General features: G+C 38.3%; 1 protein-coding gene across 1 annotated transcript in view; it reads right to left on the reverse strand.

Moving 5' to 3' along the window:
* ROCK2 (Rho associated coiled-coil containing protein kinase 2) overlaps nucleotides 1-19,395 on the reverse strand; it is a 105,417-nt gene that overhangs the window by 61,506 nt on the left and 24,516 nt on the right. The window contains exons 2-4 of the mRNA XM_055119990.1: nucleotides 8,533-8,614; nucleotides 8,003-8,103; nucleotides 1,635-1,772 (exon numbers count right to left, since the gene is read on the reverse strand). Coding sequence (XP_054975965.1) covers nucleotides 1,635-1,772; nucleotides 8,003-8,103; nucleotides 8,533-8,614 — 321 coding nt within the window. The remainder of the gene's footprint in view (nucleotides 1-1,634; nucleotides 1,773-8,002; nucleotides 8,104-8,532; nucleotides 8,615-19,395) is intronic.

Below are 19,395 nucleotides of genomic sequence, written 5' to 3' on the forward strand. Positions count from 1 at the left end.
TTTTTTTTGGGTCACACCTGGCGATGCACAGGGGCTACTCCTGGCTCTGCACTCAGGAATTACTCCTGGCGGTGCTCAGGGGACCGTATGGGATGCTGGGAATTGAACCCGGGTCGGCCGTGTGCAAGGCAAACGCCCTACCCGCAGTGCTATCACTCCAGCCCCATGGGAAAAGAAAGAATTTTAAAAGTTAAACATTTCATATACATGTGTGTTTATATATATATATGAAATATATATGTAAACATATATATGTTTATGTTTAACTTATATATATGTTAAATATATAAGTTTAACTTATATATTTACAGATCAATTTATGAAAGCCACGATTGTAATCTGTTACTTCTTCAACTGTACAATGCTCTGCAGAAGTCAAGAGTTTAGCTAATCTTCTATTGCTTAAGCAATCCTTTATGAATGTCTAGTTAGCATATTTATAAAGCAAAAATGCCAAGGAGATGGCATGTTAACATGCCAAGAAGATAGCATGTTAAGGACGAGGGGCCAAAGAGATAGTACAGCACCTAAGGTATTTGCCCTGTATGCAGCAGACCTGGGTTCTTTCCCTGGCAACCCCTGCAGTCCCCCAAGCCTGTCAGGAGTGATCCCCGAGCACAGAATCAGGAGTAAGTCCGGAGCACAGGCAGGTATGGCCCCCAAATAAAACAAAATCATAAAAGCATCCTTGGTACCCCATGTTCCATCTCAGCATCACAAGGCATAGTCCTGGAAAATTCCCTTTCCCTGTACTGCCCCTTTTGGCTGTGGTGACCACCAAGCACTGCCGGGAGATAGTCCTGGTGGTCTCTGGCCTTACAGGGCCCCAGCTGCATCCTCAGCTTTAGCATTGAGCCATATGGCCTGGCTGGTTTAATAGTCACCAGGTTCACCTAAGTATTGCTTGGTATGGCCACCACCCTGGCAATAAAAAAAAAAAAAAAGATATCAACTTATGAAATGATAAACTGAAAATGGTAATCAGTGTTGCTATGAAACCAAACTAAAAGTGGAATTTATTACCCTCCATTTAATGATTAAGAATTTATCTGGATGTGTCCCAAAAAGCAAAAAAAAAAAAAAAAAGTTTTATTATAGGAAGTCGGGATTTGGGGGGATTTTTTTTCTTTTTGGGTCACACCCAGCGATGCTCAAGGAATATTCTGACTCTGCACTCAGGAATTACTCCTGGCGGAGCTTGAGAACCATATGGGATGCTGCAGATTGAACCCTCGTTGGCTATGTGCAAGGCAAATGCCCTACCCACTGTACTAACGCTCCGGTCCCTAGAAGTTGTTTTCTCCCAGAAAGACTGATTATTGTCCCTAAAAAGTAAATCAAGAAAAAGAATCAGCAGAGAATAACAACACACTAGTAATCAACCCAATTTGTTCTAGAGACATCAAAAATAAAAAAGAAACAATTGTTGCTTTTATCCACCAATTTAAGTATTACCTGTGATGTCTAGTAACATGCTATTTAAGAACATTAAACAAGTATAATGAATTGTATCTCATCAAAAATAACTGCACTGTCACTGTATCAATGAAATGTGAAACTTTCAGCACACAAAATCAATTCTTATAAATAATAAACCATTTTAGAAATAAATTTATAAAAGTTAGTATGCTTACCTGAACTACCCAGGGACTGTTGGCAAAGGCCATAATATCTCTTTCTTCCCAGAAAAAAGCAGAATCTGATCTTTTTATCATTTCAAACTTACTAAGAAGCTTCATTGCATAAACCTTTTGTGATGCCTTATGACGAACCTGTTAATTTTTTAAAACACAAAAATTATTAGTATGTTAATTTAATGAGAAAACATAATCATATTAAAGAGTTAATAAAATTAACTGTGGGTTAAACAATAAAAAATATAAGCATAACATTTTACAGAAAATAAAGGAGAAAAATCTTAATGGACTAAATATTTCATGAAATATAAACATTGAAAATAAAATTTTCAATTTTTCAAACATAAAATATGTTTACTCAACATACTGGCTCTATTTCTTGAATATTGAATAAATTTATTGAATATATCCCTTACTATCAGAACAGAAGAATCCAGTATATTTATTTATTTATTTATTATTATTATTTTTTTTTTTGCTTTTTGGGTCACACCTGGCGATGCACAGGGGCTACTCCTGGCTCTGCACTCAGGAATTACCCCTGGCCGTGCTCAGGGGACCATATGGGATGCTGGGATTTGAACCCGGGTCGGCCGAGTGCAAGGCAAACGCCCTACCCGCTGTGCTATCTCTCCAGCCCCAGAATCCAGTATATTTATATAGCAAGGAAAAATCATGATTTTAAAGGAGTTTTAATTGTGTTTTAAAGGAGGCAAAAATAAGCTGTCAACAAATATGGCTGTTCAATGAATGTTTATCTTCTCATTAGGGTTAGTGATGATTCAGTAAAAAATTGGCTGAAAACCGTAAAGACAATGATTAAACCAAGGTTTAAAAGTAGTCTGAATCCAGAATTTATGCTACCAACCACTTACACTAATTCTATATATGTGTGACTATAATACTTTACAAACTAGAACAGGGCCAGATTACCTCTGTTGACCCGTGTTCAGCTGCATGTCCTTTTTACTCATACATGCGTTTTTTTGTACAACATATGATGTAGTTACCCCACTGAGGGTTGGAGGAAAGACGCTTCCGAATAGTCTACAGAGTATAAACTAATGACCTAGCCAAATAAATCACCTTAATAAATTACAATTCATGTCCTGTCACTTCTTTTTCTCTTCAGGTACATTTTACCTTTCTTTAGTTTTTCTGAATTCCCGTCTTTTGTCATAATTTTTTTGTTTTCTTTGGGGGTGCTTGGAGGTCCCTCTCAGTGATTCTCAGTCAACCAGGCCAGCGGTTTAGTGTAAGGGCCCTGGGATGCAGCCCTGTTTGGACCCTGGGGTGCAAGAGACTATTCAGGCCACCCTGGCAGTGCTAGGATCTGGGGCTGGGCTCCAGGGTCACACCCAGCGATGTGACCTATGGCTGTATCAAGGATGATCAGGGAACGTGTGGGGCAGGAGATCAATAACCTTTAAGATGGGGCAGAGTGAGAGTGCAGTGGGAGTGGGTAGGGCATTTGCTTTACATGTGGCTGACCCGGATTCAATTACCTGACTTCCCATAGTACCCTGAACACCAACAGAAGAAATTCCTGAGTGTAGAGCCAGGAATAATACCCTGCATCACTGGGTGTGACCCAAAAAAGCCAAAAGCGAAAATCATCATCATCATCATCATCATCATCATCATCAATCATCATCATCATCATCATCATCATCATCATCATCATCATCATCATCATCATCCTTAATGTTACTAAGAAGGGACTAGAAAAATCGATCACACTACATAACTTCAGTCCCACTAAAAGACTAGGTCCTTTTTGATTCAGCTAATAAACTAATTCCTCATAACCCCCTATTCCAAAGTAGGAACTCTTGGTTCTCATGGTTCTCTGCATTAGAGGCCCACCTGTGTTCTTCCTAGCAGGTACTACTGTCTGTCACCCATACTAGAATGTAAACTCAACAAAGGCAGAGACTGTCCATTCCCATCTTCATCTCCATTATACCATGGTGACTGGCACAACACCAGCATTAGTAATAAAATAGACGCTCACTAAGTATGTGGTAAATGAATTAATGTGCTGCAATTTTTAATCTGAGAATTAGTCAAACTATGAATTTCCAGTCCCACCCCTCAACCCTAACCCCCCAAAAAATATCAACAGTTAATATTTCTAGTACAAGTCAAGGGACTCAAAGGCAACAGAAACAGAAACTTCAGTGGGAAGTTTACAACAGGGGAAGATGGCAATGGGGGAGCCACTGGGATACTGTGTTGGAGAGTGTAATGCTGGAATGTTTCCTGTGTAAAAACCCTACCTTTAATAGCTTTGTAAGCCACAGTGACTAAAATATCAAAGGAAAAAGGAAACCAGGAATACAGTTTGGTGGTAAAATGCACGCCTCTAATATACAAAGTTCTGGGCTTAATCCTCAGTAGCCCTCCACTCACCCAAGTACTTCTAGCTATTTTTCAGAAAGCACTACCCACACTTATAATCAGTAATTACAGGGATGAAAATAAGGTGAACCAAAGGAATGTTCATTCTTGTTTCTCTCCAGAGAAAATAAAAGTGCACACACGCATGCACACAAACATACACTTCTTAGAAAGGCTGACTGTACAAGGCCCACGAGCAAGACACACAAAAACAAATGTATATGACATCTGAGAGAAATAGTCTGTCAAACAGTAACGTGAGTTCAGTTAACTTTAGACAATAAATTTGCAAAGATGTAATTAATATGGTCTTCATCCATTTTAACCAGCACTTTCACTTTCTGACAAAAATCAATAAAACAACAAAAAGATTAACTTGGATTAAAATGTGAAGGCAATAAAAGAGGGCTAAGGGAGAGAATTTGAAGGTCTATTTATTCTATTTACCTAAACTTCCCCATTTATAAAATGGGTACTAGCAGTAGATGCCTACAACAGAGATGGGGAACCTTTCTTCTGCCAACGGCTATTTGGATATTTATGCTATCATTTGTGGGCCATACAATACAGGCAGATGGGCTTCAGGCAGCCTGTAAGGATACATCCTGTCGTGTTCCAGGGTCAGCCTACATGATTTCATGTGGCTTGCAGGATGGATAATCTCTACTCTTAAACTAGAAGGACTATTGTAAAGACTTAATATTATAAATTGCTTAGAAACGTGCCAGTGTATTATAATTGCTATACAAATGTGGCAAGATACATTTTTAAAATACATTTAAGAAGTTACAAAATCATGTACACAACACCACTTATACATCACTAGATCTATTTAAAAGCTGTATATTAATGATAAGAAGGTTATTCAGTGGTGGGAATAAGAGTTGGCATGCTCTTTTTGATGGTGTCAGGGATAAAACCCTTCTACATGCAAGGCATGCGCTCTCCGATAAGCTACATTCCCAGTACTCCAGGTGACTTTGGGGCTGAGTAAGAAAAGAAGACTGCTCCAAAGTACATGCTCATAATCAGTCCACTATACCGAATCACTGAACCATTTTATCTGCCATTAAAAAAAAGAGAGAGAGATGAGGCTGGATAAACAGTACAGCAGGTAGGGTGCTTGCCTTGATTCCTGGTACAGGTTCGATCCCTGGCACAGCATATGATCCCCAAGCACTAACAGAAAAAGATCCCTGAGCAGAGCCAGGAGTAAGCCCTGAGCACCTCCAGGTGTAGTCCAAAAACCAAGGGGGGTGTTGGGTGAGACATGTTGATACGATAAAGGGTGATAAATGAGCTCAAAGAGCAAATATAATAGTGATATTAGATAAAATTACCTATGGTCACAGACCTTTCATTATATAAAAACTTATACACCTCTAGGAACAAAAGATAAAAAAGGCTAAACAAGCTTTACTTTCCTGGAATTACAAAAATTTTATCAGTAATAACTGCAGCTTTCCAATGAGGAAATCTATGCTCCAATTAATTGGCATTCTCTGGATTAATGACATTTCCTCTGAGTTTTGCCTCTGACCCCAATACCTCCTGTGGCTAATTCTTCTAGTTCTTGATACAACTGTCATGTTCTCAGTGAAAGGTCTTTGCTTATTCCCAAGTATAACTCTCCCTTATTCTCAGCATGTGCCTCTGTTCTTCACAGTACTTCTCATAATCTGAAAATACTTGTTTAAATGAAAGTCTTTATCTCCTCCATAAAACCTACCATTTTCAGAAAAATAAGACACCACATTATTTTATCTATGAAGATAAGCATGGCTCTTGCAACATAACAGACCCTGATTAAATATTTGGATACATGAATAAATGAACTATTTTATATCGGACATTAACTGCTAACATTTACTGAGCAATTATACTACAGAAACAAATTATGTACATCACATTTAATGCTTATACTAACTCTCCTATATATTGTGTTATCATTATCCTCACTAAGCAGAGAGAAAACTGAAGCAGAGAGGTTTAATAACTTGTCTGAAATTCACAGTCAAGTAAGACCGGAAATTCAACAGTGATTCTGATTCTAGTTCTTAAATACTATGTCACAACTGCTGTAACCTACCAAAGTTAGTTTCACAATAAGCCTTTTCTCTGAGGACATCAATTATAAGCCTTCTGGTGTGAACATGGCTGGGTGCAGACCACTTTACCAGTAATTGAACCCAGGTCCTCACACAAGTAAGACTTAATCACTCAGCTACATCCCTAGTGGCAATGTATTTTTTAACTCTACTACCAAAAAAGCCGCTTTGCGGCCACGCGATATCTTTAGCCTACTTCTTCCTCTGGGAGAAACTGGCAATCTTCTGAGAGTTTCCTGCCCACGTGGGACAACCTTGCAAGCTTCCCATAATGTATTCATATGCAAAATCCAGTAACAGGCTGGATCTCATTCCCCTGACCCTGAAGAACCCCCAGTGCAACATCATTAGGAGGGCTGAGTCAAGATAAGACTTCTAAGATATCAGGAAAAGGACGAAATGAGATGTTACTGAGCCCGCCCGAGAAATCGGTGATTAACGGGATTTCGTGATCGTGATCGTGACTACCAAAAAAGTACTTCACAGGATCAAATGTATACTTCCTACCATAAAACTTTCTTCAGTATACCAGAAAAAAAAAATCATCATAAAGATATGCCAACCGTAGGATCAGGCATTTACCTCGGCAGTGGAGCAGTTTCCTTGTATTATAAAGCCCTAGGCTTGATGGAAACCTGGCAACTCGGTGCAGGATGCTGAATATACACCAAATGTAAAACATTCCCTACATATCTTCTGAACTACCATGCACAAATCAATCTTGAAAGGCTATGGAAGGGACTGAAGTGAAGCACAGTGGGTAGGGCATTTGCCTTGCATGCGGCCAACCCAGGTTCGATTCCCAGCATCCCATATGGTCTCCTGAGCACCCCCAGGAGTAATTTCTGAGTGCAAAGCCAGGAGTAACCCCTGAGTATTGCCAAGTGTGACCCAAAAAGAGGGGGGGAAAAAAAAGGCTATCAAGAAGCACTTAGATATTTTTCATTTCATTCTCACTCAAGAGTTTCCACCTAAAGGAACAGACTAAGATCTAAGACTAAAAGTTCTAGGGTCAAGATTAACAATATGCTAAACTATTTTTCATCTTAAAATGCATAGGTTTTTCTTTGTTCTGCATATTTTAAAGCCAAATAAAATTTAAGATTGAAAACTAACAACAAAAATCCATCTAAATTTTTCTTCATTTCCCTTCTCATTTTTTTTTTGCTTTTAGGTCATACCCGGCGATGCACAGGGGCTACTCCTGGCTTTGCACTCAGGAATTAACTCCCAGCAGTGCTCAGGGGACCATATGGGATGCTGAGAATCAAACCCAGGTCAGTCATGTGCAAGGCAAATGCCCTACCCACTGTGCTATCACTCCAGCCCCATCCCTTTTCATTTTAAACACACTGTCACTGTCATCCCGTTGCTCATCGATTTGTTCGAGCAGGCACCAGTAATGTCTCTCATTGAGAGACTTACTGTTACTGTGTTTGGCATATCCAATACCAACAGTTAGCTTGCTGGGCTCTGCCGCACGGGCTCGATACTCTCAGTAGCTTGCCGGGCTCTCCCAGAGGGGCGGAGGAATCAAACTCAGGTCGGCCACATGAAAGGCAAAAGCCCAACCGCTGTGCTATCGCTCCAACCCAATTTAAAATTTAAAATTTTTTAAATTTAAGATTTAAAATTTAAATTTTAAAATTTAAACACACTAAATTTTCAATGACTACCCTATACAACAACATGACACATCAGAGTCTATAATTTCTCCTCTAAAAACTAGTAAATTCTAGTACTTATTTCACAATCACACTTCAATTCCTAGTATCATATAGTCCCCTCAGCACTGCTAAAAGTATCCCATCTCATCCCTCAAAAATAATCTCAAATGAACAAAACAAAACTTCTTACCAATTGAACTTCACCAAAAGCACCTCTTCCAATAACTTTTACAACATCATAGTCTTCTGCCTTCATCTGCAGACCTCTGATTTTTTTAACTATTTTCTCATCTACAATTTAAAAAAATTGCATTTGTCAAATCAATCATATTTATAAAAAATATTTTAGAAACTCACCATCATTGTTAATAAGTTTTTATTACAAGAAACTGGACTTTAATCTTCAGTTAAATCTGTAATTATTTTTTTGATTGGCTAGTTTGGGGGCCCATCATGGGATTATTTTAAATATGTTAAATTGGGAGGGCTATTATGATATCAAACATAAATCTCTTATTAAAATAGTTATATTAGGTGGAGGGATGAGTTCTCGAACATTGTATGAGAGAAACACAAGTACGAAAATGGGTAAATTTATAACTGTATCCTCATGGTGACTCATTAATAAAAAAAATAAATAATTTTTTTTAAATTACAATGTTAAAAATAAATAAAATGAAATCCCCCCAAAATAGTTATATTAAGTTTAAATATACTTACATCTATTTAAAAAATTATCTATATTCTTGTTTTTCCTCAAAGCAGGAAAATCCAAATCAAGGACCAATGAATTTAAGCCATCCTGTTTAACAAAACATAAAAGAGAAAAAAGAGTTATTATTTCCAACCTTTCAAAATTTATCTTTAATATTGTATCATATGCTGTTTCCTGCTGAATAAATATCAACTAACTGACATAAAATTACCCATTGGTTCCATATTAAACAGCTTTAGTTTTCTGTCTCTGCTACAAATAACTTGGGCTAACTATATATCATGCTTCCCTTTTGTTATTTTAAGTAAAAAAAAAAATTAAATATACATATTCACTAATGTTTTTGCCAGTCAGATGACTTCTTTCTCTTCCTTTCACTGTTCAGTAAAATTTCACCATGATTTTAACTTTAAAAAATAACATAAGGGGGCTGGAGCAATAGCACAGCGGGTAGGGCATTCGCCTTTCGCATGGCTGACCGGGTCTGATTCCCAGCATCCCATATGGTCCCCTGAGCACCCCCAGGAGTAATTCCTGAGTGCAGAGCCAGGAGTAACCCCTGTGCATCACCAGGTGTGACCCATAAAGAAAAAAAGAGAGAGAGAGAGAGAAAGAACATACAGGGGCTGGAAAGACAATGCAAGGTTGAACAAAAATGCTTGCATTGCATGCAGCCAACCCGTAGATCCTAGCACTGGATGGTCCTCCATGAATCACCAGATATTGCAACAGAGGACCCCAAGCACACAGGGTGTGTCCTGGTGGTGCCCTATCCCCAGCACCACTGGGGTGGCATGGTAATCCAAGGCACCAGAGGGCCCAGAAGCACCTGCCTCCTTAGGTCCTCACATTCAACCACAGTCCGACTAGAACAGAATAACCACCAGGGATATCTGGACTTCAAGAGTAGTGATTGTGAGGACCCCAAACAGTTTTACTTAGAAAAGAAAAAGAAGAAAAGAAGTAGCATCCAGACTAAGCTAGCTCCCATGCAAGCAAGAATTAATTTTGTGTCTCGTACATAGAGAGAACAGAAACCCCCAAATGACACTTTGCCTAAAGGAGCTCAGCCTCAAAACTAAATTTTCCCTGAAAAAATGAGAATAGTATAATACATACTTTATATTTATATTTTAAATTTTCTGTATTTTCCAAACTTTAAAAACAAGCATGCATTGAATTTATAATCAAAACATTGTAACAAAAAAAATGTTACAATAAATACAACAATATAACCTGACTGAGACGGGGAAAAGTCACAAAATCCACTCACACAGACCTTTTACAACAAATATAATCTAAAAAAGAAGGAAAGCAAGCAAGCAAGCAAGCAAGCAAGCAGGAAAGGGAGGGAGGGAGGGAGGGAGGGAGGGAGGGAGGGAGGGAGGGAGGGGGGAGAGAGAGAGAGAGAAAGAAAGAAAGAAAGAGAGAGAAGAAAGAAAGAAAGAAAGAAAGAAAGAAAGAAAGAAAGAAAGAAAGAAAGAAAGAAAGAAAGAAAGAAAGAAAGAAAGAAAGAAAGAAAGGAAAGAAGGAAAGAAGGAAAGAAGGAAAGAAGGAAAGAAGGAAAGAAGAAAGAAAGAAAGAAAGAAAGAAAGAAAGAAAGAAAGAAAGAAAGAAAGAAAGAAAGAAAGAAAGAAGGAAAGAAGGAAAGAAGGAAAGAAGGAAAGAAGGAAAGAAGGAAAGAAGGAAAGAAGGAAAGAAGGAAAGAAGGAAAGAAAGAAAGAAAGAAAGAAAGAAAGAAAGAAAGAAAGAAAGAAAGAAAGAAAGAAAGAAAGAAAGGAAAGGAGGAAAGGAAAGAAAGAAAGAAAGAAGGAAAGAAAGAAAGAAAGAAAGAAGGAAGGAAGGAAGGAAGGAAGGAAAGAAAGAAAGAAAGAAAGAAAGAAAGAAAGAAAGAAAGAAAGAAAGAAAGAAAGAAAGAAAGAAAGAAAGAAAGAAAGAAAGAAAGAAAGAAAGAAAGAAAGAAAGAGAGAGAAAGAGAGAGAAAGAAAGAGAGAAAGAGAGAAAGAAAGAAAGAAAGAAAGAAAGAAAGAAAGAAAGAAAGAAAGAAAGAAAGAAAGAAAGAAAGAAAGAAAGAAAGAAAGAAAGAAAGAAAGAAAGAAAGAAAAGTGAAGAAAATACATTGAAAAGAAGTCTGGAAACTGGAACGGAGAAATTAAGGCACTTGCTGTTCAAGCAGTCAACCCTGGTTATTTCCTGAGCAGCAAAAGGTCCCTTGAGCCCCACAAGAACAACCGCTGAGCACAGAGCTAGGAGGATCCCCTGAGCACTGCCAGGTATGGTCCTCCTCCCCTCAAAATCTAGCAAAACTTTTATACTGACAGAGTAAGCACAACACCATTGGAATTCAGAGAAATATAAACAAATGTCAGTACGATTCCAATTGCAAAAGGTCAAAAGTATAACTTAATACTTCTGATCTCTCATGGTGGTTGGTGATCTTACGTTCTATATAATTCGAGGGCCAACTAGACATACAAAACTTAGAAAAGTAAGCAGAAGTTCTATTTCTAGGAGGGTCCTGAAATTTTGGTAGTAGGTAGTAAGTACCATAACTGTACATCAATACTATTAAACACAACTGCAATCATATTACATAAACTACAATTAAAACATGTTAAAGAACTGCACATAATTTACATACCACACATAAAGAAACAAACCGGAATAAACAATATCCAGTAAACACAAACCCTTAGACTCTGAGGACAGAACAGAGGGATATTGACACTTTTGAGATGAGTGTGGTGTGATAACACTGTATCCCTAAAACTTACTAATGTTTACACTCTTGTAAGCCAATCTTACCTCAAAAGGTGTTTAAAAGAGAAGAAATGTACATACTGTATTATTCAGTTATCTCTCATATTTCTAATTTTCTTTGTTTCATTTCGTTTTTCAGGCCACATCTGCAGTGCTCAGGGCTAATTCCTGACTCTGTGCCCAGGAATCACTCCTGAAGGGCTCAGGGAACAGTAGGAGGTGCCAGGATCAGCCAGGTACAAGGCAAACACTCTACCCTATGTATTATCACTCCAGCACCTAAATTTTTAATTTTTAATCATTAAAAGAATGCCAACACACCGTAAAAATGCCAGTTTTAAAATGGATATCTAAAAAAATTAGATTTAGCTTACACTTTTTATTTTCTTTTTAAATAAGTAATATATATTTCTTTTATAATAATATATAATATACATATTACTTATAAAATATAAGTATTATTATAAATATATTACTTATAAAAAAGAAAATATACTTCCTTAAAGGTACATTGTTTTTCATTTTCTGTATTTTAAGAGTAGAATATTGTACCAGAGACTCTGGTTAGATTCCCCACACTACAAGTCCTCCAAGAGACCCATTAGAACAGAGCCAAGGTGTGGCCCAATCTCCCTTGACCCCAAAGAGTAGAATATGTACTTCTTTTTGTCCTTTACATCACCAAGTAACTGCCTCTGAATTGTTGACATTCTCTCTGAGGTATCACTCACTGGAGCTCCCTTTTTAATTCCACTCCCTATTTTGTTCTCAGTTTTTCATCATTTCTTTTTTTTTTTTTTTTCTTTTTGGGTCACACCCAGCGATGCTCAGGGGTTACTCCTGGCTTTGCACTCAGGAATTACTCCTGGCGGTGCTTGGGGGACCATATGGGATGCCGGGGATCGAACCCGGGTCGGCCGCGTGCAAGGCAAACGCCCTACCCGCTGTGCTATCGCTCCGGCCCCTTTTCATCATTTCTTAACCTAAAACTAGTTTCCCTACCTTTTATCAAGCTCTGCTTCAATTCTTCTACATTCTATTATCAAGCAGTTAATTTTCTTGAAAATGTAATCTATATACTCTATGCTTTCCTTGGCCATCTGGTCCCACCAAACTTTTCCAAATCTTCCCTTGCATGAGTTGATGAATTTCACTCACTTTTGCTCCAGATACGTGTACTGTTAGTACAGAAGTAAGAAGTTATATAATATGCCTCGTGGGCACTTGATTATGTGGTTAGTCCAAATGTAAATGTTCTATGAATACAAGTAAACCCTGAATTTAAAAAACTTATGACTTAGAATAAGAACATAAAATATCTCATTAGTAAGTTATACTATTGATGTTGAAGTGAGCTCCAATTACATTTAATTAAATATATTAAAACTGGGCTGGAGTGATAGCACAGTGGGTAGGGCGTCTGCCTTCCACTCAGCCAACCCGGGTTCGATTCCTCCGCCCCTCTTGGCGAGCCGGGCAAGCTACGAAAAGAATCCCGCCCTCATGGCAGAGCCTGGCAAGTTACTATGGCGTATTTGCCAAAAACAGTAACAAGTCTCACAATGGAGATGTTACTGGTGCCCACTCGAGCGAATCGATGAACAAAGGGATGACAGCGATACAGTGATTGATTGAAACTATTTGACCCTTCTAAGTTTGTGATTACAACTATTAGAAAAATTGTACTAACGTGGCTTAAATCATGTTGGATAGACTAGACTTTAGCTTCTTAAAATGCAACTATATGTGGGGGTCATGAAAAAAATCTTTAAAACTTGCCTTAAAATACATTTATTTAATATTTATTACCAGTACAGGCCAGAGAGATAGTAAGGCACTTGTCTTGCATGTGGCTGACCCGAGTTCAACTCCTGGAATCCCATAAGTTCCCCTGTGCACTACTAGGAGTGATCCCTAAATCAGAGCCAGGAGAAAACCCTGAGCAATGCTGGGTGTGGTCAAATCTCCCACCCCAAATGTATTACTAGTAAATGTTTGATTTATATATTTATTACATATACCTATATGTACAAGAGAGTCTCTTGATTGCACGCCTGGCTGTCTTCCCTGGGGCCCCTCGGAGGGGGATGGGCTCCAGCTTCCCTCCCCACCCCAAGCAGAGCTCCCGGAGGCCGAAGACCACTGGAACTTAGCCACAGCCATGCTCAAGGCCCCTCTCCACACGTTCGGACAAGCCTCACGCATGAAGATACCGGCAGAGGAACCCAGGTGTGTGCAATCCCATCAACGGCCAATATCCAGAGACTTAAAAGCAAGCTCCCAGAAGTAATATCTTACAACCTACTTCTCCCTCTGGGAGAAACTAGCAAGCTACTGAGTTTCCTGCCCACCTGGGACAGCCTAGCAAGCTTCCCATGGTGTATTCATATGCTAAAGCCAGTAACAAGTGGATCTCATTCCCCTGACCCTCCTGATGCGGAGTAGAGAGAGGCTTCTAAAATCTCAGGGTTGGGGCTGGAGAGAGAGCACAGCGGGCAGGGCGTTTGCCTTGCACGCGGCCGACCCGGGTTCAAATCCCAGCATCCCATATGGTCTCCTGAGCATGGCTAGGGGTAATTCCTGAGTGCAGAGCCAGGAGTAACCCCTGTGCATCGCCAGGTGTGACCCAAAAAGAAAAAAAAAAAATCTCAGGGTTAGGGCGAATGGAGAGGTTACTGAGCCCACTCGAGAAATCGACGATCAATGGGATTTCGTGATTCGTGATCTTTGACTATATGTACACCCCAAGCCACTGTAGAAATTTCTCATTATCTTGAGTGGGCAAAGTTTAAGAACCCTTAGATGAAATAAAGTCACCTTCACACTAATTTTTCTAACATTAAACTCTGCTCATACTTTTCTTTAATCACAGAACATCAGAGAACACTTGACACTTAGCAGCATTTTTTGAAAGGCAATTAAGTACTATGACTGAGTGCTAAGAGAAAATGTTCTGCATGTTCATCAATACCTGCCAAACCTTATCTCTGATTCAAAGTTAAACTCTGATTCAAAGTTAAATGCATCATTATTTCCATAAAACCTTCTATACCCAATCAGAATAAAAATTCCCCCTTTGAATATCTTTATATTACACAGTCTTTACGAAAGATGTCACTCTGTACTTAGAATATTTACATCCACAATCTTTTGTATTCATTACCTGTGAATTTCTCAGTGCAAAACACTTTAAATTCAATAATTCCTCTAAAAGGTTTCTGTCAAAATACTTTACAGAGCACACCTTCAAATATTAAATCAGGTATCAACACAATCATCTAAGATTAATTTACATTCACTAAAAAAGGGTATTTTTTTAAGTGAAAACAATTTTTCTTCCTAGTTTTTGAACCACACCTGGCAATGCTCACGGCTCATTCCTTGCTCTGTGCTCAGCGAACACTCCTGGGAGGGCAAATGTTCCACCCACTGTACTATCTCTCTGTCCCCAATTCATTTTAACCCTATCAGGTGAAACAGAAAGGTAACTCAGTTGATCCATGTTTTCTCAAGTTGAGGACATCCGAGCAGCATCACAGCCCAATGTGTAATATATTGGTTTATACTGGAGAACTAAGCAAATGAGTAAATTCATGATAATAGGAACCAGCTCTTAATACTGGAAAAAGGGATATTTGCATTGGGGAGGGGAAGGGAGAAGAGGAATATAAGAGAAGAAAAAGAAAGGAGACTAGAATGAACACACAGAATCGGTCTGAAATTAGAACAATATTTACATCATGGCTTTCAATATAGAAATACGCAGTAACATGGATAAAGGTGTATATACCCATATTAATGCTTCATTGATCTGTCTACTAAAAGGGCATTACTGTTTCATCTACGAAGATGCTGGAAGAAGAATGAGCTGTCCCAGTACCCTGATCATTATTTGATATAATATGTTGCACTGAAAGGAAGTAGGGTTCCTTGGAGAAATGGCAGGTTCTGGGAATAGCAAAATTTTTAAATGAGTCTGTAACATGTCATGCCAAAAGTAGAAGGATATGTAGGTGTTAAAAAGGCACTGCATATACATGCATTACATCAATCAATCACAGAACAGGGGCAATGTACTAGGGGTATGTAAAATATAAACACTAAGGGAGATGGCATAAAGCACCAGTCTGTATTATTTTTAACTTCCTGTGACTTTGTAATTATTTTGAGATCAAAGCTTACAAGTAAAAGAAGTACACAAGAGTGGTGGAACATGTCAAAAGGAAATAAATATAAGTCAGCTTGAAAGAGTTCCCAGTGGCAAATCTGGAACAATCTGAGCATTAAAATAAACAGTGACAGGGTCAGGAGAGAGCCCAATGGCTAAACTGCCACCTTGTTAGCAAGAGTCAAAGTTCAATTCCTGGTGCCACCTGCCTGTGCTGAACATGATCCTGATTGCACGACTGTTGTGCCCAGTGGCTCTGCTGTCTGGGATCCCCACAGCATGAGAAATTTCCAGCTGCACCCCAGTCAGATGGATGCAAACCCCAGCAAGCACTGCAACCAAAATGACTTGTGTCACTGTGGCCAGATGTGCAACCCCCTGGGCAAGCCTGTGTGTAAGCACTGCAGCAGTCTGGTGAAAAATGGGGAACGCTGTGACCACCACAACTAAAGAAATGCAGCCTCCAGTGGGCACCCGGGCAGCCTCAGTGGTGTGAGCATCACAAACCTGATGTGTGATCCACAGTGAGCACAACAAAATGTGCAAGCATCACTACCAAGCATGTGTGTGACCCCCAACCACAGCAACAAAATCACAAGAAGGAAGAGTAAATGACAGTTATGTACTATATCCCACTGCTCAGGAATTAGTGGTACAAATAAATTTATATTAGTTAAGGAGTTAACTTGCTCTTCTTGTTTTGTTTTGGCTTTGGTTTGCAGCTACTACTCCTGAAAGTGTTCAGGGGTTACTCCTGGCAGTCTTGGGGGACCCTATGGGATGCCAGGAATCAAACCCAGATAGGTGACATGCTAAAATTTAGGTGAGAAATATCAACAGATGCTATAGTAGGTATAAAAGAAATATAAGAATTTTACATAGTAAAAGTGTCTCTCCACAAAATGCTTTATTATAAAGGAAAGAACGACAGCAGAAATTTAGCTCAAAATAATCTTTAATGAAGTAATCACAGTCAATACTACCTAGTGTATAAACTATATGCCACCACATAGGAGTCATTCAAAACACATCACTTCTGCTAAGCTGCAGTCAAAAATATGTAAGGGAGGAATCTGTACTCTTTAAAGCCATGAACAGCATGAAAGTCAAGAAATCCTGAAAAACTGTTCCAAACTGAAAGAAACTGAAGAGACATCAGGGCTAGATGTACCGAATGATCTTGGACTGGATCTTTTTGTTCTAAAGAATACTGTTTGAGGAACTGACAAAACACACAAGCAAAACATATAGGGAAGTTTTCAAATTTTCTAAGTTAGAAACTGTTCCAAAATTAAATGTCAAGTTTTATTTTTTTTTAAATCACTCTAAGGTACATTTCTGACTCAGAACTTTTGGATTTGTTATGTTTCTATTATGTTAATTCTCCCAAGTCTACCAGGTCTTCAGTAAAAAAAAAAAAAAATCACCATTTTAAGGAAACTTTAGTAACAATTTTCCTTGTTGCGGTTTTGTTTGTTCATTAGCTTGTTTGAGGGCCACACAGAGAGGTGGCCAGGGTTGCTCCTGGCTAGATGTTCAGGGGACCATGCAGTGCCAGGGATCAAACACTGAGCTCCAGCATGCAAAACATGTGCTCCAGCCTTTTAAGCTATGTCTAATATCTAACCTTTCAACATTTCAATCTTCGTATGACTTCTTCTTTTTCTTAACATAAATATCTCACAGATAATTACTATATGCTTCCCATTAAATGTAAACTAACAGAAGGGAATTTTCATGTTTTTGTTTATCGTTACGTTCTCAGAACTTAAACCTGGGAGTGGCACATACTAGCTGTTAAACAAATATTAAATGGCGAAATGTACAAAGTCCTTGAACACAAAGCACTTGAAAGATATAATTACAGGAGTCAGAGAGATAGTACAGCATGTACAGCATTTGCCTTGTAGTGATCCCTGAGCACAGAGCCAGGATAAGCCTGGAGTGCTGCTGGGTGTAGCCCAAAACAAAAACAAGCAAACAAAAGCATATATATACACACATATAATTACAAAGTTCACTATTCTCATTCATAGAAACTAGACACAGGTTGTTTTTAAAAAGGAAAAAAAAATCTCTACTATTAACTTACTAGTTCTAGGATGTATCAGCACCTGTATCTTCAGCAAAAATAAACAAGCTACTTGCTGTACGATGAGAGCTCAGTGAACTACCCTACTTCCATCAAAAAGCAAAGTTGTAATACTGAAGCCAGTTAACACAACAAGAAAATTATCTGCAGATGAAAGTATAAACTATTTAAAGGCTGACAGATAAGAATTAACTGCATGAGACTTCACTTTTAATGCAAATACATGAATCAAATTTTGTGCTTTTTGTTTTTAGTCTGGGTTTTTGGGGGGGAGTGGGTGAGTGGGACAGAAACAACAATAAAATAGGACTTAAATAGTCAACAGTGCAAATCTAGAGACATATGGTCTGGTATTTACATTTCCCGGAAAAAATTACCAAGACCATAATTATGCTAACCACAATTATATCAATTAAGAGTATTATAAAACATACTGAATAGGGGCCAAAGAGATAGTGCAGCAGAAAAGATGCTTGCTTTTGCACAGGGCTGACCCAGGTTCTATTCCCTATGGTTTCCTAACCACTACCAGGAATATGCCCTGAGCATCAGTAGTGTGGCCCATTTTAGCAATGAATTACACGTAAATTTACATATTCATCACATTATAATTTTCAACAAAAATAGTACAAATTTGGGTTCTAGAACTTGGAAATCTAATTTACGACTTCTCCCCTGCAGCTGGCAAAAAAGAAAAAAAATACCAAAATACAATGTAAAATGCAAAAATCTGGTTTATCATTCCTAAGCATGGAACATGGAATGTTCTTACTGAAAAAACACATAACACTAATTGAAAGGTGAGAAATAACTGAAAATATATTCTAAACTTTTTCTAGAATCTGTATACGTATGTGTATATAATTTCTAAAAATATCTTTGGCTACCTGGATGCCGGCAACTAACAGAAAATTCTTTCATAGAAAAAGCTAATAGTAAGTGATATACAATGTAGTTAATAGAAAACTACAGAAATCCTAAAAATTAAGTAGTTTAAACTTAATACTAAATATAAGATATGTTATTACATGAATAAACATTAAAATGGACAGGAAAAAACTAATTACTCAGTCAGCATCTCAAATAACAATAATAATCTCACAATTCAAGATAGCAACTAAAAACATTACCACAAGTACTTTTGCTGTTCTCAGTATACCAATTTTGGTTGGCATAGTTCCTTGTGTGCATACTCTATAAAGGAGATAATTCAGACTTTGTACATGCTAGAGTTTTTGGATTATTTAATGAAAAATAGTATCTAAGAGTATTTAAAATATCATATGAATCATGGTCATGGTCACAGTCATCCCGTTGCTCATCGATTTGTTAGAGTGGGCACCAGTAACATCTCCATTGTGAGACTTGTTGTCACTGGTTTTGGCGTATCGAATATGCCACGGGTAGCTTGCCAGGCTCTGTCGTGCAGGCGGGATACTCCCAGTAGCTTGCCCGGCTCACTGAAAAGGGCAGTGGAATCGAACTTGGGTCGGCCGCATGCAAGGCAAAATGCCCTACCTGCTGTGCTATTGCTCCAGCCCATCATATGAATAATTTCAAATTTTGTTTAACTAGTACATTTGTTGGTAACAAACAATTCTTGGCACCAGTATGATCTTTATACTGTATTTCATGAATAAAAATAAGACCTCATTCTCCAGAGTTAAATGCCATCAAATCCAGTATTCACAGAAAACAGAATACAAACTACACAAACTATATATAATAATTTTGTTTTACCAGTTTTTAAATAGAAGGTATGCCCACCAGTGCTGAGGAAGAAGGTTGCTTGGAGGTGGGCAGACAAGTCAAGTATGATGAAAGGAAGGGAGGGAGGGGGGAGAGAGG

Source organism: Sorex araneus, chromosome X, assembly GCF_027595985.1.
Source record: "Sorex araneus isolate mSorAra2 chromosome X, mSorAra2.pri, whole genome shotgun sequence".
Lineage (NCBI taxonomy): Eukaryota > Metazoa > Chordata > Mammalia > Eulipotyphla > Soricidae > Sorex > Sorex araneus.